This window comes from Eublepharis macularius, chromosome 7 (genome assembly GCF_028583425.1).
Source record: "Eublepharis macularius isolate TG4126 chromosome 7, MPM_Emac_v1.0, whole genome shotgun sequence".
NCBI lineage: Eukaryota > Metazoa > Chordata > Lepidosauria > Squamata > Eublepharidae > Eublepharis > Eublepharis macularius.
Window position 1 is genome coordinate 16,027,220 of NC_072796.1, and position 21,542 is coordinate 16,048,761.

The following is a 21,542-nucleotide window of genomic DNA, read 5'->3' on the forward strand; positions in this document are numbered from 1 at the left end:
GGTTTTTTTTTCTTTCCCTGTGTATATGGTTATTATTACTGATTGGGTTACTGGATTATTCTATTGTAAACTTTATAGACTTTTGGCAATAGGTTTTTGGGCTTTTTTAATGAATTGTTTTCATTCAGGTGAAAACAGGTTGCCAACACTCCTTACCCTCCAAAAAAGAGTGGGTGGAGACCCAGCACTTACCTTTTTGATCTATTCACGTTTCCAGGAGTGATGTCATCACACAGGGCCCAGGAATGCTCCTGGGCTTCGTGCTGGGACAATTTGGGCCCCCGTCTTCATGACATTACCGCACCACGAAAACAGAATCATGGTGCGATGATGTCAGAAATCGTGCCACGAAGACACCCTCATTCCATGAGTTTAGCGCTATGCTGAGACATGTGAAAATGGTCACAGTCTAGTTGGGAATGGGCTAATAAAAGCATAATATTTCCATGTTTTCATTTCTAAAATACTGTTCTCCATTATCTTTAATGCATGCCACTTTTTTGAGGTCCTAGTATTTATTTAGTGCCTGTTCCAGCTGTTATATGGTGTTCCAGATGCAATTTGGCTGGGAAAGGGTTACTAAACTTGCAACATTTCAGTGTTTTCATTTCTAAAATATTGTTCTCCAGAGTCTTAATGCATCCCATTGTGGTTTTTGTTTTTTGTTTTTTTGTGATACTATAGCAGGCCTCAAGGAAAATGTTTTATATTATATTGATTATTAACTAATAAGTGCTATAATATTGGCAAATCCCTAGTCCTGCTACAATACTAGTATTTATTTAGTGCCTGCTCCGGCCTATTCCTGTTTTTGCCCTACCCCTTGTATTTTAGCAAAAACCAGCTCCAAGAGTTATTGTGAAGATAAAATAGATTAATCCCCGGCTTGCACCCCTTGGTCAAAGTGAAAGATATAAAGCATAAAACAATTTTTAAGTCTCCAATTTGTTGGAAGCAGACTCCATTGAGAAAATATCCGAGCAACACATGGATGCCTTTCTTTTTTTATTCATTCCCCCCTCCCCCAAATTAAAGAGAAATCCAACAGCGCATTAAAATTTAACAAAATTAATTCCAGTAGCTTTCATGATTCAGTTTATTGACTTGCAACTTAAGGAGTGATCTCTGTCAAGAAAGCATCTGCTGGAATTAAATACTGTTAAAGAGCAAGCCCAAGCAGGTCTACTCAGAGGTTCTATTTTATTCAATGGGCCTTACTCCCAGGAAAGTGTTCTTAGGATTGCAGCCTGTAAAGTGCCCCTGAACTTGTTTCATTTTCCAGTAACAGACTAACATGGCTGCCCCACAGAGCGATACCTATGTATATACTTTAATTCTTATTAAGTTTATTGCGTATGTGACAAAATACACTCCCACAAATTGGTATGAAACAAACAAGAGTAGCTCATAGTTACATATATTTAACTAAGTTACATGAATTTGACAGCCGCATCTTTTCAAGCCCCCCCCCGACAGTCGCCCTAGCAACCGAGGCAATCGCCTTTTCTACATTTCTTTAAAAACAAAAAACCCTCACACCTCCTTCTATTACGCATGCGCAAAATGCCGCGGCCAGTCGAAGCACGCGGACTGCGGCGCTGAGGCGACGGCTCTTTTGTCTTGGCCTTTCTTCTCAGGAAGGCCCCGGCGAAACTGAGCGGAGGGGTGAGAAAAGGCACGATAGGCCCGGCCCCGCGCCCGTTCATTGGGTCTCAGTCGCCCTCGTGATCCGAACACGCGTTCTGATTGGTTGTTTTCCAGGAGGGCTTTGCGTCCGTCTCCAGGGCCGGCTCCGTATTTCTGCTCTACTGGCTCATGAAAGAAAGAGGCCGCCTGTATGAAGGAAAGGGGGCGAGTTGCTCGTGAGGAGGCACGGCCTCGCAGCGCGGCGGCTTAGACTGGGTAGGTGGTCCTTTCTTGAGGGGGGGGACGTTCTCTCGTTGCCATGGAGATCGAAAGGTTCCTTCTCCGCTCCCGCCGGGAAGGTGACATCCGCTTGGGGTGGTAGTTGTGAAAGGCATTATGTCCGCCCCGCTTTTCTTGCAGGCCCTCCCCGTGTTATTTAGGGGAGGGAGCAGGGGTGACTTACGTTTGCCACCTCCAGGTGGGAAATTCCTGGAGGTTTCGGGGGGAACCGGGGGGGCGGAGTTTGGGGAGAGGAGGAAAATCAAAAAGAGTCCAGTGGCACCTTTAAGACTAACCAATTTTATTGTAGCATAAGCTTTCGAGAATCACAGTTCTCTTCGTCAGATACATCTGACGAAGAGAACTGTGATTCTCGAAAGCTTATGCTACAATAAAATTGGTTAGTCTAAAGGTGCTACTGGACTCTTTGATTTTGCTACTACAGACTAACACGGCTAACTCCTCTGGATCTATGACCATGGAGAGAGGAGGGCCTCAGTGGCGTATAATGCTGTAGAGCCCCCGATCTAAAGCAGGGCCGCTGATCTCTGTTGCCTGGAAATTCTGGGAGATCTCCAGGCACCACCTGGAGGTTGGCAGCCATAGCTTTCTTGTAAATGGGGCAGGGGGCGTTTTCGGCCATCGAATGGCAGGGAAACTTCCATGCACGGAGACACTTCATCGCTGAGCAGTCCTTGTGTGAGGGTGGGAGACCTTCATTTTTCATGTCCTCTTTTTGAGCTTCTTGAGAACCGAGCGCTGGGTTAGATTTTCTGCATCTGGAATTCCTCCTCCTGTTAAGACTGGCAGGGCTTCTCTTGGTCCCTTGTTGGAAGGAAGGATTGCAGCAGGTGCTGCTCTGCCGTCTTCCCCCGCATGGCAAGCTGTGACCTGCCTGAACTTCCTTAGCAGCTCCTGAACAGGATTTTCTCCATGCATGGGTTGCTTAGTGAACAGGATCCCCCTGTTTTTCGTAGGCGCCTGGTCACTCTCGGGGTGGGGACACCATAATTAGGGAGGAAAGGCTCCCAGCCAGCAGATGCACCTCATAAACAGTTTTTGCCCATGATCTTATCATTGCGCTCTGTCTGAGGACAGCCTTGTCTTATCTACTGCCCATGTGGGGTTGATCTAAGTAACCGATGGGTAGAGTTATAGTGCCCTTGCACAAACATTTACAAAGAAAACCTTTGCCAAAGAAGGACCAGGCTTGCAGTTCATCTGCACAGGCAGCGTGCTTTCATGGGAGTATGTTGCAGTCAACTTCTTAGTAAATATGCTCAGGAGCAGGCTGAAAAGTTCACAAACTTGAAAGATTCTGCTTTGCTGCTCAGCACCAGGTGTTCTTTGTAATGAGAAGGACGCTACTTCCTCTCCACTTGGGACTAGGTGACTATTCTTGATCTCTTTTTAGGTATAGAATAGTTGGATTTTTTTTTCTGGTGAAGCAGCTCCTGTGGGCAGGCTTTTGGATTAACATGGGAACTTTAACAACAGGAAGAAGATAAGTATTCTCTGCAAAAGAGAAACAAAAATTACTTGCAGATACATCATCACAAAATTCTAGCTCCACGAAAGTAAAAGGTATTGATCGCCTGTGGGTTAAATGCTGTTATAATAACCTAACCATCCAAAAACCCTACGTGCCCCATGTTTTATATTTTCATTCAACAAAGTTATTAACTTTGAATCTTTCAGAGAGTTTGATACAGGTTTTTCCTTTAGGAAGAAGGGGGCGGGTAGGGGAAAGCATTCATGTTGAGGGAGATGCATTCATTTACCAGTGAGAAATTCTTGTTCAGAAAGATTGCTCTGTGACAGCTCATTGCCATCTTAGATGCTTTCCTTCTGTCCATGTATATGCTAGGATGGCATAGCTTGAGATCTACTGGCAATGTGAAAAATTTTGTTACTGTTGTTTTGCAATCAGAGGGGTCTGCAGTCTCTGGAGAGGAAATATTTGCTCTCTACTCTGTCCATCTCGTTTCTCTTGAGCTTCATCCAGATTTTTGAAAGTTCTCTGTGAGCTGCAGGAGCCCCAAATATGTTTTTAATCTAGGTACTTCATGATAATGGCATTATTTGTTTGTTGGTTTAACACACATTTTTGATGCCTGTCTTTTGTTCAGCCGTTAAGATCTGAATATGAAAAAATGGAAGTCCCAGGAGATGAAAATATCAACCGAGTAAAGCCTCACAAGTTAGGGCACTGAGATTTTGAAATTCCCTCCTTAATATGCCCAATCTTACAAAGTTTCAGAAGATAAAAACCTTCCTGTCAGACAAGCAGTAGATATGAGTTGTTGCTGATTATATTTATTTTCGATTTTGCCTCTATTGAATTTTTTCTGAGTAATTTGGAGTTTCTGTTTGAATGAATAAACATTAAAAAGTATTATAATTGAGCAAAGATTCAGAGTGATTTTTATTGGAACTACTTTCCTATGGCATATCTCTTTCCCTTGAACTTTTGAAGGAATATTGATTCTGCTCTTAATGTAACATTTGCACTGAATCAAAGGATGTATGTAACATTGAAGTTAGATGTATTTTGACGCTAAAAAGCACCCAAATGTGGGGTTGAAATGTGTCAGGCCAGGATGAGGGATTTAATCCCCAGTCAAAAATGCCACAGTTGCTTTTAGCCTTAGAAGGTAAAAATAGACAACTACTTTTATACATCCCCCCCCCCCCCACAACAAGGATGAAAGCATTACCGGGTGGGGGCATTTCCAATCATTTAAGCATTGTAAGGGGAAAGGGTTAAATCCTACCTTCCCTAGTGTAATGGCTCCACTGCATACTTTCTCTTCCCTGCCAACAAACTTTTCAGAATTCTGGTCATGGAATGTCAGCGCTTAATTGAAATGTGATGATCTGAGTAATTTTCTGCCCTCAGAGTTCTCTGTAGACTTTTTACCTTGTCAGTGCACATGTATAAAAACAAAAAGGTCTTTTAACACTTTAAATTTGCCGCACTTTCTGTAAAATACTCTGCCCAGGTTTCTTAACCCCTTTCTTATATCCTTTTCCCTTCTTTTGTCTTTCTCTTCTTACAGGGTTCTGCCATGGAGAATCAAGTATATGTGACTTTTCTCTTCTCACTCTCCGTATTGTTTTGTGAAGCTCACAATGGCTTGGGGTCATCCACTACTGCACAGACTCCAGAGAAACTCATCCCTGAGAAAGCAGCTGGTATTAATGTTCATTTGGCCACACACATGCAGAGGCATCATCTTCAGGAACTCTTCTCTCGTTACGGGGAGAACAGTACATTGACTGTTGAAGGGTTTAGGAAATTGCTACGTAATGTGGGCATTGAAAAGATTAAAAAAGTGACCATAGACCATGAGCACCACCACCATCATCGTAAGCATGTTATGCGTGGCACAAACATGGAGAAAACAGGTTGCCTCAGCGATGAATCTTTTGGTGTAAACAAAGACCTCCGGAATAGCCAGACAAAGAATTTCTCTAGAATAGAGAGTACAGGAAACCACCAGGGTTCTGTGAATAGCAAGAGCACAACAGTAACTATAATAGCATCTGCTTACACCACAGCCACAGAAGGCAACCCTCTTGTCCAACATTCAGAGACTGTAGAATTGAAGGCGTCACACACAGGATTAGGCAGCACCAATCCCAGCATTCTCCTGGAAAGCAGCAATGCGAGTTTGCTTGCAAATGGAAAAGCAAACGAATCGCTTTCTGTGAGGGAATCTGAAAGGGGAAGTTACATGTATTCTAAAATAAGAAAACCAAGTACCCAAGAGGTGAGGCTGTATTCACTCTACTGGGAAACAGTACTTTTAGAAAATGTTGTACTACTTCTTACTTAATGCAGGCTTTGTTGGTAGTTGCTGGATATTTTATACAGTATAAGGGTTAATCAGATGTTTTGGTTTTGCAGGTCATGGAGCCATTCCTGGATGTGCATGCTGGAATTAAATATATTTGTGTCATTCTGAATTTCTTAGGGTGGTGCATGGATCATTGTAGGGTGTCAGCAGTTCATCCGTCACCTTTCCTTCCATACAGTATTTAATTGACTCCAAAGTTATGTCTGAAGTGGCCCTTTCATACTTTACAGTGAAATCCTAAGCAGAGTTACTCCAGTCTAAGTCCATCGAAATCAACGAGCTTAGACTGGAGTAACTCTGTTTAGGATTTCTTTCTTTCTTTCTTTCTTTCTTTCTTTCTTTCTTTCTTTCTTTCTTTCTTTCTTTCTTTCTTTCTTTCTTTCTTTCTTTCTTTCTTTCTTTCTTTCTTTCTTTCTTTCTTTCCATTTGTTCTCAAACATTTGGTTTCTTTTTATCTTTTGAGATCAAATACTTTATATAAGTCATTATATTGCATTATTGAAAATTCAGTGCAGAAATTGGGATCTAGTCCAGTGACTGCATTCTGTATCTCAACAGGATCGTCCTCTTATTTCTCTTCATGATCTTGTACTCCTGTTTTATGCTCTCTGACTTCGAGTTCTACAGTGTGCCTAGTTTCTCAGTTTTGAGTATGAATTACTCCATCTCTCATTCAAAATATACTTTCTTCTTCTTATAGAATGTTTTGCCTTTATCCCTGGGAAATTTGGGCAGGTAATCTTTAGAGTAGTGATCATACTGAAAATCTTTGGCTGTGTAGGAATAATAAAAAGTTGATTTCAAAATAGACCTCCGCCCCCGCACATACAGAAGACACCCTTGCAGGTCTGCAAAAGTTGCTAGTCCACAGAAATGTTCATTAGTCTATATGGGCTTGTATTAACTACATTAATTTGTGGCCTAAAAAGCTTCCCATGTTGTTTTCTGGAGGAAAATGTCATAGTCTTCAGAGGTTGTAAACAATAAGGCCCCTGGATATCATGAATAGAAGTTCTGAATTCCTGTACTAAGTAGTATAAAATTTTAACTTGCAGTCAATAATGTGGTTTATTGAAGACTGCAGCCAAATAGTTTACATTTTTGTTTAGAAATTATTTGAACTACAGAAATTAAATCTTGACGTAAATCAAGTATTCAAATCTTTCTCTTTCTTTAATTGATTTAAAGTACTTTGATTTAATCAGCCCACCCTGTTTCTTTCTCCAGAATAAATCCATAGGTTTGCATTTCAGTGATTTATGTAGAGCCTGTCTAATAGCAAAAGTATTCGGTAAAGAAGTTCATAAATTAGTATTCATATTCAAGGCTATGAAATGTGCATTTGTTACTGTGGATGGCATTTCATTCATCCTTTGATACTTGCCATTAACAGTGCAATCCTAAATTTAGTTACTCCAGTCTGAGCCCATTGACTTCAATGGGCTTAGACTGGAGTAACTCTCCTTAGGATTGCACTGTAAGAGTATTTAGAGAGGTGAAAGGATGGATTTTTGTCTGTTCTTTTAATGCACACTTAGACATGAAGTGCTCTATAAAGTGCTAGCAATCTGGACCATGTAGCCTGGGGCTTGGAGTTTTTCTAGATGAACCATACTGAAAGGGTCTGATAGACCATAAAATTTAAAAAAGGAAAGAAAAAGAAGACCAGCTTCAGATGGATAGTTTTCATAGCTGGAAGACCCAAGTAACAGTAGCTTCACTATAATGGTCTTGCTTCTTTTTAACTTACAGCAAGCCAGTGTACCACTTTATTTTACTTTCCACAGTTAACTATGAATAAACTCATTCCTTGTGGGATTCTATCTATCAGACATCTGTAAATACATTTACTTGTAAGTCCCTATGGTCATAGTTTGAGTTACTGACAACAATGTTTCTCTTACTGGAGTCAGAGGGCGTTACAATTCCAATTAGATCAGCTTGCATTTACCCTCAAGAAAAGATAAAACCCCTTGTTTCGTTTTAAACTTCTTTGCTTTTTCCAGCCTGTATAGGCCAGCCGAAAGCAGGAACTTCATGAGCTATGAAATTGAAAAGAGAGGCGTATTATGGAATTTAGACCACAGAGAATAATAGCTGTAGTGAGGGCTGATCTGGTCTAGAAGAATTCTGCCCAGAAACATCTGTGTCGGGAACCACTGGCAGGTTCTGGGATCAAGATTTTAAAATTAATGTAAAATAGAATTGCTTAAAAAGTAAGGTACACTGAAAGTATCACTTCTTGGCTGGCAGCTTTTAATTCATGTTGCTCATGTGAATTTCTTTTGCCTTTATGATGGATATTAAATGATAGGACCAATCCAGTATGCTTTTTTAAAAAAAAGCCTTCCTTGACTGAGCTCAGAGACCAACAGGAATGTTTTTAGAACTCTGTAAAATAGATAGTGTAATGTAGTGTAAGCAAGCCCGCTAGACTGAGAATTTTCTTGTAGAATTATAGACTGTATGTAATGGAGGCATTTTATTATACCAGCTTTACTGATAACAGCATATATTTTTAGCCTTCAGGGTATACACATCATTTAGTATGACACAATGGGAAAGTAGCTATATTTGGCACTGTTAAAATAAGTACACACAAGTTAGTAATAGTCTGCTGAAGACCTAAAAGGGAAAAAACAGTCTGCTCTTTTGTGTTGACAAAAGGTCATCCTGCCTGATGATCTTGAGGTAGTTCTTGCTCACCACAGGCAATCAAGTAAGTTGCTGTTACAAGCCTGATCTGATTGACCGCTCCATTAAATTGACACTTTATGCCATATCAAAGTTCCCAATGAATCTTATGTTTGCACATTAAAAACATAATTGCCAACACCCTGGGGAAATAAGTTTTCCTAAGTGATCAAGTTTTCTCCTGCTCTGGTTTATTTTTTGTTTGGGTTGTAATCAAATAATCTAATGCATTGATTAAAGCATTTGGGTAGTCTGTTACCTGCCATTCACTAATCTATTTCTGTCTCCCTTCACTTTCCTCTACTATTTTCAGTTTCTGAATTTCAAACCTTTGACTCCTTAGGCTAATATAAGGCCCTTATCCTTGCCCAGTAGAATTTTTTACTTGTTTTCTCATGCTGTATGAGAAGCCAGTGTAGTGTAGAGGGTAGAATGTTTAACTAGAATTTGAGAGACCCAAATTCAAATCCCCACTATGCCGTGAAAACTTGAAGGATGACCTTGGGCCAGTCACTTAACTAACCTACCTCACAAAGATGTTGTGAATAGAAATGGGCACAAACCAAGAAGAAAAAAGAACCATGCAGTTCGTGGTTTGTCGCATTTCACAAACCATGAACTTTCATGAACCTGCCCTGGTTCGCAAACCAGTTTGTTTGGTTCGTGAAAATGCCACGTCCGGGTCAGCAAATCGTCACTTCCAGGTCAACAGAATGTCACTTCCGGGTTAGCAGAAGGTATGCAGAAAGCCTGTCCCCCGTTGTCTAGGAAACTTGAGTGATCGGTACCAGTCTGTCTGCAGTGACAAACCGAAAAACGAACCAAACGAACTGACCTAAAGTTCATGGCGGTTCATCAGAAATGGGCTCTGACAAACCGCGAGTTCGTGAACCACGAACCAACCTGGTTCGTACTGAACTTAAGTTTGTATTTGGGTTCGTGCCAATCTCTAGTTGTGAATATAAAATGAAGGAGAGGAGACGTGTAAGTTGTTTTGAGACCCCATTGGGGAGAAAAGGGGGTTATAAATATCTAATAAATATTGCAGTTACTTCTGAAATGCCTCAATTTCAGAAGCAGTTTGTTGTGCACTGTAGTAGGCTGCTGATGGGGAATAATGGCTTGGATACTACAAGATCCATGAATAGAGTTCAACGTTCCCCTCTCTTTTGTAGAAGTTCATTGAGGTTTCTGAAATTCTGTTCCTGATAGGTCGGGGGACCCCATCATTGGGGGCTAAATGGGGATCTGCAGTGGGAGAGGGGGAATCTGTGGTCATTACCCCCCTTTGGATTCTGCTCTGAATGTCTGCGTGTTAGTGCTAGAAATACATATACGAAGAACAATTGATGGGAATCGCTCTATCCTTTGCTGACAGAAACACCCTTCTACTATTGGGAACTAATTGCAGGATCAGGCTACTGAGTCCAAGGCCCTTCTGACTTACGGAGTTAATTGCATGGTTCTTTCCATTCTCTGTATATATACTACTTGGTGTTAAAAATGTGTGTTCAGGCAACAGTGCAATTTGTTTGATACTGCATAACAAATACAAGTATTGAACAGTGTAACGGTAGGTTGCATCTTTGTTTATTTGCTTGCAGTTTTTTTTAAAAAAATAAAACATTTGGAACTTCCCATTTAATTGACTTTAGTGCGATGATAATTAGAAGTCTCTCTCCCATTTATGTATGTACTTAAATTTCCTGAATGTTTCCTTCTACAGTGCTTCAATGCATCAAAACTGATGCTTTCCCATGGAATAAACACACAAGTTACGTTGACAGCTTCAGAATTTAGCTATCTTTGTCCTGCTATTGTTAACCAGATTGATGGCAGACACTGTATAATTCACGCAACGAGCGAAAAGGCGGAATCTCCTCCAAAAACATATTCATTGCAAGTAGGTAGGTTTGTTGGTGAAGTTCAAGGCTTAAATACTTCATGTTGTTTTGTGCTGAATGGGGAGCAAAAATGTTAGCGAGTATCTAAAATCAGCATCTTTTGTTGGGTGACAGAGGGCAAGGAACACCAGGCAGTGAGATTCTTTCTTCGAATACCTGGTGTTCAAAATGCAGTGCACAGTCTTTTGAATTGTATAAATTCAGGCTAAGTGCTTGCAGACTTTAAAAGATGTGCTTGTGCCAAACTCTGTATGGATAGGTGTGCCTGGCTTATTCCTTTTTGTACCTTTTTTTTAAAAAATGAGTTTTAACATGGAAGGAGGAAATCCATGCTTGGGAAAGGAATGTTTGGTTGAAGCACTTAAAACATTTTTGTTTTTCTTTTCAGCTTGGATTGGAGGATTTATATCCATCTCTGTCATCAGTTTTCTTTCATTACTGGGTGTTATATTGGTGCCACTTATGAATCGTGTATTTTTCAAGTTTCTTCTAAGTTTCCTTGTGGCCTTAGCGGTTGGTACCCTAAGCGGAGATGCTCTTTTGCACCTCCTTCCACATGTAAGTACCTTCTTCTTTAACCCGAATTACTGAATATATGTCACTTTAGAGCATGTTACAGATTTGACTAGGGAAGACTTTAAAATAATAAAAAAACAGTATCTGGTGTAGTGGTTAGAGTACTGATCTGTGAACGGGTAGATCTGTGTTACAATCTCCACTCAGCCGCATAACTCACTTGAGGACCTTGGGGCAGTTACCAAGGTAGCTCACAGGGCTCTTGTGAGTTTAAAACAGGAGGGAAGAACGATGAATACTCGTGGGAGAAATTGATAGATCATTCAACTTTGTACTTTGCAGACATTGAGGGTAATTGAACTTGACAGGCCCCTCTTCTTTGTTTGGTGTCAAAGGGCAGGAACACACGGCACGTGAGATTCTTAAGAAAGTGTTCTTTTTTCCATCTTTAGTCTCATGGCAATCATCATCATCATCATGAGAAACCGTTCATGGAGCACAGTAAAGACCCTATGCTGAGACATCTTGTTTTCCAAAGTGTGGAAGAGAATGCTTATTTGGATTCTACATGGAAGGGCCTCACGGCACTTGGAGGACTATATTTTATGTTTCTGGTGGAGCACTTGATCACCTTAATTAAACAATTTAAAGACAAGAAGAAAAAGGTAGGGAACAGTATTTTAAAGAGGGACAAATACCATCCAGTTTCTGAATAGTGATGGAGGATGGACAGCTCACGTGAAGTCTAAGCACTATATAACTTTTTGTGCACCAGCCCAGCAAGCATGCCTCCCGCCCCCCCCCCCTTAGTTCTTCCTGATTTTTAATGTTGTGGTCAAGCATACATAGACAGAGTCAAGCTTGAGCACACAATCCTTCCCTTTGCAAAGGTTAAGCTGTCCGGTTGGCAAAGGCTAAGTATTTTTAAACACAACTGATTTCAGTGTGAAAGTTTTAAGCTTTTGCTTCAAGCTCTCCCATTCAAACAAACAGAAAGTAGTACTTATCTGTGAGTCATTTTTTTTGTTTTGTGAGTGCTAGTTCTGAAAAATCTGTGTTATTATGTAGCATCTCTTCATGTAGCACTTAACTCAGAAGTAATTTCTGCTATGGTCAGTGGGCATTGCATGTAAATGTGCACAGGATTGCAGCCTTAATTCCTGACAAAAAAGAGAGAGAGAACACGTATATCAAGTTTGACACTTGGGATAATGACCAAGAATAGGAAAGTATAAAATAGTTACTGTAAATATTGTAGCCTGCCATCTTGTGCTGAATTGCAGAGTCCTGTGGGATTGAGCGGTGTATAAAAATGCTGCTGTATTAAAAAAAATAAAACGACTGATGGCTAATACGTGTTGGGCAATGAGGCCTGGCGCCATTGTATGATCTCGCTCCATTTTACTGAGTATTTAAATCAGTAATTGAATTGAATATTCTTACCACTTTCTGGAAAGTTAGCAGTTCGATTAATTGCATTCGTACAAAGAGAGAGAGAGCTTGTTTTTAATAAAATCAGTATCAAAAGATTGATAAAATGTGTTTAGATGCTATGTGGTAAATAGTAAATCTATTGATTGTTGAAATATTTCTTAGATTTGAAATGTGAATAGAATGTTAAACTGAATAGTGCTGTGTCTTGACATTTACATGAAGTTGGCATAAGAAATTTTCCTCCAGTACCTGAGCTTTTTTTCGTAGAATTTTGGTTTGTTCCATATTAATGTTTTCTACATTCTTGTCAGGTGCAGAGCAATAATATGTATGTAGCATTCAAGATGTGGAGCTAAAATGTTAGTAACTTTATTATCTGTTTTTGGAGTTAGAAAAAAAATGATGATGACGAAGCAGAAATCAAGAAACAGCTGTCTCAGTATGATTCACAGCTTTCAACAAATGAAGAAAAATTAGATGCAGATGAGCGTAAGTTTCAGTACTGTTGTGCTGCTACTCCATTCAAAATGGTTTGAGTTCTCTTCTTTATTTCCCCATGCTTGATAACGATGAATGTCACTGGCTAAATATCCGAACGTTGCTGTGAGCAAAAGCACTGGCACACAGTAGAAAATGATCTGAAATTGCTGAGTTGGTAAGGTCTCATGATTGACAGTCTGTTTTATACATGGAGTTGACACAAATTGCCTCTTTTATAGAACTGCCTTTCCAGTTCTGATTATTGGTGATAGTCAAGTTCAAAATTGAGGTGTACATAAAAGTAGACTTAAGAGTTTCCACCCCCAGCTCATAGTGGGCAGAATTCGTATTCTTTTTTTAAAACTTTTTATTTTGGAAGTTTTTATTCTAAGGTGCAAACATAACTTTACAAACTTTAACCATTAACAATACGTAAGAAATTGAGTAGGTTATAAGTACTGGAACAGAGCTTTAGTAAACATCATTCAAGGATAATGGTATATATCGTATATAACTGGAAGCCAGTTGTCTAGAAAGTTAGAGTGATAAAGGTCTGAATTAACATGAGTGATTTTCCATGAAATGATCCTGGATTTTTTTGTGCCATCAAGCAATAGAAGGAGGCTTCGGCTCTTTCCATACGGCAGCAATAGTAGACTTCACTGCTGCCAAAAAGATAGCAGTTAATTTTCTTATTCCCTTTGGTATATCAATATCCAACCATAGGCAGAATCTATGTTCCACCAGTGTTAAGACCTGCTTTGTAAGGAACTCATCCTTGCATCATCTGCCCTTGCCTCTACAGCCACCCATTGTCTTGCTGCTTAACTTACCTGGCTGCAGGAGCAAGGAGGCCTCCGTTACTCTCTGGCACCTAGAATACTGAAATGGCAGGGTTTCAGGGACGTACATTTTTCTAGGTTGCCAAAGTACCATGCAGTATCATTTTTTAAAAACCCTGCATGTCCCAGTTCTCTAGTTCTTGGGATGCTGCTGCATCAAATGGTCCAATTACCTGGGAATAAGGAGACCTTGTTCTCACTATCTGGAAAGCTTGCAAGGAAGGGAAGAAGCCGGGGGGGTTGAAGGGGAAAGGTGTTTCTGTCATGCTCTTGAGGAGTGCAGTAAATTCTAAACTTTGGAGTGGGCTTGAAAACTATACTCTGTGTGAGTGATTGGTTTTTTAAAAAATGGCCCATGTTAACTGGCCCATTCTGAATCAAGTGCCTTTTTTAAATAGCTGCAATCCTATTTTTGTCCATTGTCTTGTAGTAATTGTACCAAGCTTCAGTCATTATAGTGTAAAAGGAGCCATCTTATGAAGCTAAATCCATCTTCTTAGAGAGATGGGAAAAGCACAGCAGAAGCTGGTGCCCACTTATCTGGGACCAGTGAGGTAATAGATAAGGTCTGCCTAACACTGGGGAAACCCTGACCTGGATAGCCCAGGTGAGCCTAATCTTGTCAGATCTGAGAAGCTCAGCAGGGTCAGCCTTCGTTAGTAATTGGATGGGAGACCTCCAGTGAAGACCAGGGCTGCAGAGGCAGGCAATGGCAAACCACCTCTGGTAGTCTCTTGCCATGAAAACTCCACCAGGGGTTGCCATAAGTCGGCTATGATTTGAGGGCACACACCACAACACAGGGGAAAGGTATCTAGTCATAGATCCATAACAGGTGGAGATAGCATGAAGACCAAAACCCACATTCTCCATTGCATTCTTAACTGGAATCTTTCCAGATGGCAAGATACATTGCAAAGCCTTTCTTTTCTGTTTTAACTCCTGTAAATCTCTTTTGTTGTGTTCTCTGGTCTGCTGAGGCTGTTTCAGCAAGATGGCGCACTGTTCTTCCAAAACTGCTCACCGGAAGAGAGGTCTTCATCATTTTACAGGAGTGTGGAAATCACAGAGTGGTATTAGTGACCACTTGCTCATCTGTGACTCTCTGATTTCAAGTCATGGCCAGAAAAATTTTGAAATTTGGTGGCTGCCTCTAATAACCAGGAGGTGGTTTTTCATAATAATGATACTTACTGTGTAGTAGAGGACTCAAATACTTTACATACGATATCTTGCTTACTCTGAAAGGCAGGTCTTGAAGAGGTGAGATTAGAATCAGAGACCTGAACAACATGGAGGATTTCCCCCACCTCGTGTTGTTTTTTGAAGGGTCCCCTGTCATCCAGTAGCAGCATTTGGAATTGCAGCAGAAGTGGGGAGGCTTGGTAGTTGTGTTCTGTGGATGGAAATCCCTCCTGTCCACAGAAATTACCAGTTGCAGTTTATACATATTCTGTACAACTGTGTGACTGTAGCTTTATAAAAGTGGTTTAATACGATAATTTGTAGTTGACAAATTGAAGCTGTACTATCAAATTCCTCTAACAGTCTCAGTATATATCAGACCAATAAATGTGTAACTGCCAGACAGATTACAGATAATCCAGATGGCAGCCTTGTTAGGGAAATCATAATGATTACACTTTTTCTATTTCCTTTTAACCTATGCCCCAAACTATTTGCCAGCAGTTCTTCTGGTTGTTGTGGATTTTCCACAACAGCCGTGGTCTTGGCATTGTAGTTCCTGATGTTTCGCCAGCAGCTGTGACACTGCAGACTTTGCCATCCGGAAAAATCAGCAGTGGCTGAACATAGTCTAACTCAAACAGGACACAGTATCCTATTCCAGGACACTAAAATACTGGACAACACTTCCAACTACTTCGTCAGATTGCACAGGGAAGCCATTGAAATTCATAAGCATAAGCACAATTTCAACAGGAAAGAAGAGACTTTAAGAATGAATAGAGCATGGTTTCCAGTCCTGAAAAACACCAGGCTAACAAAATACTCTATACCCGACAATAGCCCTGCAGAGAAGATTAGCATATCAAGCACCAATCCATATGCAAAAGAACCTCCTCAGGATACAGTGAAGCCTCCCTCCATTAGCATTCCACACCCTGGGAAACTCTTACAGGATGACTCAGCCCAAACCCACCTTCCTGAGTAGATATAAATTACCTGCCAACATCTTTTCCACACTGTGAGATCTCTGTCTTTTGGTGCTACACCTCTGAAGATGCCAGCCACAGCTGCTGGCGAAACGTCAGGAACTACAATGCCAAGACCACGGCTATACAGCCCGGAAAACCCCCAACAACCACCGTTCTCCGGCCGTGAAAGCCTTCGACAATACAGCATTTCTTCTGTTTGAAGTCGTTAAATTATGTAACTGCAAGGGAGGATTAACATAAGATCATTCGATTTTACTCTTGTTCAGTGACATCTAGAATAAATGATACTACTTCCTCTAAATTACCAAATTTCTAGCACTATTTAGAATAATGTTCAGTCTGGAAAGGACAGTGCTAAAATTTGGCAATATGAAATTGATTTAGGTTTAATCAACTAAAAATACCATACTAGACGTTATTGATTGTTGGTTATATCTGACCTTTATGATGACATATCAGTAGCTGAAATCTGGATTAATCTATTACAAGTTATAATGTGCCTTGGTTTGTTTATTGTATTGGCAGGATCTGAATAGCAGCGAGGGCAAGGCATTTACAGTTCACACTGACATTAATAATGCTCATAGATTCTAATGCTGTTGAACTAATAGATGAAAATGAGCTCATCTAGGTAATCTTTGTACCTATTAGTCTATGAGATACTATTGAGCTGACACCCTAAGAGCTGTGAATACACATTGGGTCTTGACAGTCTGTTCCATCGCCTTAAAGTAATCTCATTTCAGGATTGAAATGAAAAGTTGTGGACAAATGCTCTTGGAAAATAAGATCAGAGTGGTTTTAGATTCAGGAAGTTAGGTCTATTACATGGTAGTGTTTTGCTAGGACAAATAATTGTGTCATAAGTGTCAGTAGAACCCAACCTGCTACATGGTTAAACCAAAGGCCTTCAGTGAAACTGTATGAAATCTGAGTATTTACCTTAACTGAATTGTGAAGAACTGGAGGCAGAGCAAGGTTCAGCCTCTTGAAATAATGGACATCTTGTCTGAACCAGCACACAGTAAAAAGTGAGGGCAAATTGACCTTCTACCATTGTTCATTTATGCGGCTTTAAAATTTATACAATTTCCAGCCTTAGGTTTGCAACTGATGTCTTGTTGCTTCTGTGTGCCTCTCTTTACCATAAGGAATTTTAACCTTTTTGTCTTTCTTCTGTGGTCAGGTTGAGTCTGAACATTTAGTTAAGAAAACTTTAGGTACTGTTGGTTTTTTATGAGCGCTAGGAGCAACTTGTGCTTTCTCTCCCATTTTCAGATTTTATTGAATAGTGGAGTCAGCAATTCTGAAAGCATGCCTGGGAGTTGGAGCATATGACCTCTTTGAGTAAGAGCAGTGCTAAAGATGTCCCTCAGTGTGCTCCTGCGGTGTGATTGTTTAGGTATCTTGTGCAAGTTACGTCTTCTGCACATGTGATTAAAAGATGACTGTTGTTACCAGCATGATGAACTGCCTTGGTGGTTTCTACTGATTCTCCAGCATACAGTCTGCCAAAGCGCTCTGGAAATCCTTCCCAAGTTCAAAGGCTTTTCTCCACAGAATGTGAATCTGCATTCTTGCAATGTATTGCTTGCAAAGGAAATTCAGATAATGGCCCATCAGTGGAGTTCAGCTGACTTGTGTGGATGAGATCTTGATTTCCAGGAACATTTCTCATCTGTGCAGGATGTGTTTATACTGCATTTTATACTAATCAGAGATGTGTTTCAGGATCGTATTGAAAATTACTTTTTCGAGTTACAAAGGAAGGAAAGAGTTTTGAATGGTTTTGAGTGGCTTGTAGCTTCTGCATAAGGCGTGAACAGTATGTGGAATTGTCTACTAAAGCTGCTTCTAATATATCTTGATATTAACTGTTCAGTTTTCAAATGGAGCAGTGTTTGGCTTTCTGCCTTTTATGGTGCCTTATCTAATACAATTTGCTGCTTGCTTTTTTATTTACATAATACATATTTTCAGGCATGTCTAAAATTTTAGGCTGATTACAATATTGTGTGTTAAAAATGATTGCAGCATTGAATGTTGCTTCAGTTTACTTTTTTAAATAGAAGACTAATTCATAATTCAAACCCAGAGTGAATAAAAAGTATAGTGTTTTCATGTTTGCATATTAGTTTTTCCCCATTGTGTTCATTTTCCTGCCATGCATGTAGATAGGAATAAAATGCAGTTTTTCTCTGCCAATGATTTTGTGTATAATACGGATGCACATTATCCCACTGGCTTCCCAGGGGAGGCAGCATCAAGCCTGCAGCATAATTTTGTTAAAAATGCCTTGGCTGTTTCTTTATTCCCACTTGCAGGCATGCATAAAAGCTGCTAGGTTGAGAGGAGGGAACACTGAGAAACACTTCTTGTACCTTTGCACAAAGTGGTCAGAGGTGGGAGACAGTGTATCTGTATTCTTATGGCATTGTGTTGAAGAAGTGTGGCTCACAAGGGGCTTTGCAGAGCAGCACCTCTTACCTGGCTTAAGAAAATGGCAATTATAGCTTTAATACATAACCTTACTCAGTAGGGCTTAGCTGTGAAACTTACAGCAGAATAAAGTGTGGTAGAGATTGGCTTGTCGTAAGTGGCTGTAGGACCAAGACCATTTCCTAGCAGATAAGTCCTGGTGTTTCTTTTGGAGCCTGCTGCATTTCTGAATGCCACAGATGAGAATATTGGGTCATGTTAGTGCTGCCTTCATCATTATCCAGAACAGTCCACTTGCAGCTTCGTCCCCATCACCACTAGGGGCTCTCAGAGACTTAATTTCGAACATGATCTTTTCCTTTTATTGCATGTGGTTTTTATGCTTTCTTTCTATCTTTGAGCCCTCAAGAAGGATTTTTCTTGAGTTTCCTTCATGACCTTCTTGCTGTCTCTTTCTTGTCTAAGCTTCTATCCTGATCGTGAAATCCAGAGACTCTTAGCTTTTCTTTCATTTCCTTGTAAGTCCTCATTGCAATCGCTATCAAATTGCAATAATCCGTGCTTCCATTTCTTTTATAAATTTCTTGAGCTTCTTGTCCAAAGAAGAGCATAGTTTGGCCGCTTAATTTTTCAGACCCAGCTTCCCCAAATGTTAGAATGCTCTTGCCAAGAGCAAAGATTTGTGCTATCATAATAAGTTTCTGAGTTCTCAATAAGATCTTTTTGAGGCTAGCTTTGTAGATGAACACGACTTCTTGATTCTGGTGCATCTCAGAGCACAGATAAACTTAGCCAGTTACTTTCTCTACATAAACCTTACTATACAAAAGATTACCTGAAGGCATCCAAGAGTGACCCAGTGTGTATATGGATGCAGTCCACAGGGGCAAGATGCTTACAGTCGCATGGCATTCCTAGCCATCATAATTATGGAAATGCCTGTTGAGAGGGTATTCTGTCCATCTCTCTGCCTGTCTGTCTGTCTATCAGTCATAGCCCTAACAAATTTGAAAAATCTACACAGTGGGATCACCCAAGACTAGAATAGCGATTTCTGCAAGCCCAGGTGAACCTCCAGGTATGCAGAAAATTAAAGTAAAGGAAGTATATGTGTTTTTTTTTTACTTTGATGTCTGAGATCTTGCAAGATTCGTTCTCAGATTTCAGCTGCCACATACAAGAAAGGGCCTGTCTCCCAAGCATTGGGCAAGATGTCAGTTGATGTTACAGCGAGGAAAGGAATGTGAGAAGAAATTGTGGAGACTGCAGGGATGGGAGGAGGAAAGCTATAGGGAAGCAGCGAGGGTGAGAGAAGGAGCAACGGGAAGGGAGTAAGCGGAAGGCGAGGGTGAGAGGGGTGGTTAAGGTAGGGGTAAAGAAGCAGTTAGAAGCAGGGAAGAAGAGACTTGGGTGGGGTGGAGAAAGCAAGAGATGGCTGTGGGGAAGTAAAGCAAGAGATGGCTGTGGGGAAGTACAGCTGCTGCAGGAAGGAAGGTTGGGCGGAAGGAGAGAATGGAATTTCTTTCCCCTGTGAACTCTCACAAGTCAACAGCATTCATGTATAACCTACTTCATGCCGATATTCTCAATGTAAACCTTTACATGGGAGACTCCATGGTCTTCTCAAGTGTGGCTGGTTTGCACATACGAACTAACACCAAAGAAGCAGTCTGAATCTGGATCAGAAATGAGCATGTTTTATCTAGTTTTCTCAAAATGAGGTATTGCAGTTTGTCAATGAAAAAGTTTTTCTAATTCTCTGCCTTAAACAAAAAAATTGAGAGCCTACTTGAGTTCTGGATTTTCTTTTTATTTTATCAAGGTCCTGAAGGCTACTTGGGAGCAGATTCCCAAGATCCATCCAACTTCATCTCTCAGAAGCCAGTAGTGCAAGAAGAAGAAGAAGTGATGATAGCTCACTCCCATCAAGAGGCTGCTGACCATGAATACGCATCCAGGGGATGTAGAAACAAATGCCATTCCCATTTACATGACACTCTCGGGCAGTCAGATAGCCATCATCACCATGACTACCACCATATTTTGCATCACCATCACCACCAGAACCATCATCCACATAGCCACAGTCAGCGCTATTCACGTGAAGAACTTAAAGATGCTGGTATAGCGACGCTAGCCTGGATGGTAATCATGGGGGATGGACTGCACAACTTCAGTGATGGTCTTGCAATTGGTTAGTTGCCGTTTCTAACCCCTCCCCCAAATCTATGTATTAGTTCATTTTGATGTTCTCCTCTGTCCCCTCTCCTCAATATATGGCAAATATAGAATTAGGGATTGTGGATATGGAGAACCTTTGTAGCAATAGCAGGCCAAATCATGTGGCTTGGATCCCATCTAAAAATTTTCAAGGGGGGTTTGCCAGTTCCCTCTCTTTCCCACACTCAGCAGCCCAGAATGCTCCTCAAATGCTGGTCTTGAAGAGCCCCCAGGTACGTTTGGTGGGGGAGGAATGATAGACGTCTCATGGGAGGCGGAATCAGCAAAGAACTCCATCCTTTTTGGACGCACAGAAATTCTAGATGGGATCCAAGCTATTGTATACATACTAAGAATATACAGTTGTACTCTTGGTTGTTGTTGATTATTATTACTGTTAGTTCTAATGCTATGCAATCAGGTGAAGAGTTCTTTAAATTCGAAATCTTTCTATTGCATCTAATCACATTTACAGACGACAAGGACATCGATTTCAGTAGAACAGTTAATCTGATTTGATATCCGTGTCACATGCTTGTTCTGATATTAATCTTCTAACCTTGCTTCACGTGGATTATGTGAGGGCTCCCTTCCTTCCAGTTACTAACTGCCGTTCCCGAAGTCAGAGGATCTCCCGCTTTGCTTAGACCCAGGCCTTAATAAGCATTTCTTCCCTGCATGTCTTTTATTCTCTGTGATAGGTATTTGTATTTCAAATCACTATAAACTGCTTTGTGAGCCCATTTTTGGCGCAAAGAACAGAGTAAAAATGAAACACATACCCTCTATGCTCCTATAATGTTTGGGGTCCTCCCTCTACCTTTTCTACGTCTATCGTATCCTTGTAAGAGGGTGACCAGAATTTGATTTGACCCTTAGATTTTTATGCAGATTATTGATTCAGATTTCCCAAGTGAGGTTGCTTCTCTACAACGTGTTTTTTTTCCCCTCCTCCTTCCTCCAGGTGCTGCTTTTACTGAAGGCTTGTCTAGTGGCTTAAGTACCTCCGTTGCAGTATTTTGTCATGAGTTACCACATGAGTTAGGTAAGAGGCACACATTCAAGTATAAT

General features: G+C 40.6%; 1 protein-coding gene across 1 annotated transcript in view; it reads left to right on the forward strand.

Annotated features, from left to right (window-relative positions):
* The first annotated feature begins 1,767 nt into the window (after positions 1–1,767).
* The window catches only part of SLC39A6 (solute carrier family 39 member 6), a 28,232-nt gene continuing 8,457 nt past the window's right edge, over positions 1,768–21,542 (forward strand). Inside the window, exons 1-8 of the mRNA XM_054985263.1 lie at positions 1,768–1,902; positions 4,965–5,678; positions 10,186–10,366; positions 10,752–10,921; positions 11,332–11,544; positions 12,706–12,802; positions 20,074–20,445; positions 21,436–21,516. Coding sequence (XP_054841238.1) covers positions 4,974–5,678; positions 10,186–10,366; positions 10,752–10,921; positions 11,332–11,544; positions 12,706–12,802; positions 20,074–20,445; positions 21,436–21,516 — 1,819 coding nt within the window. The 5' untranslated portion in view covers positions 1,768–1,902; positions 4,965–4,973. The remainder of the gene's footprint in view (positions 1,903–4,964; positions 5,679–10,185; positions 10,367–10,751; positions 10,922–11,331; positions 11,545–12,705; positions 12,803–20,073; positions 20,446–21,435; positions 21,517–21,542) is intronic.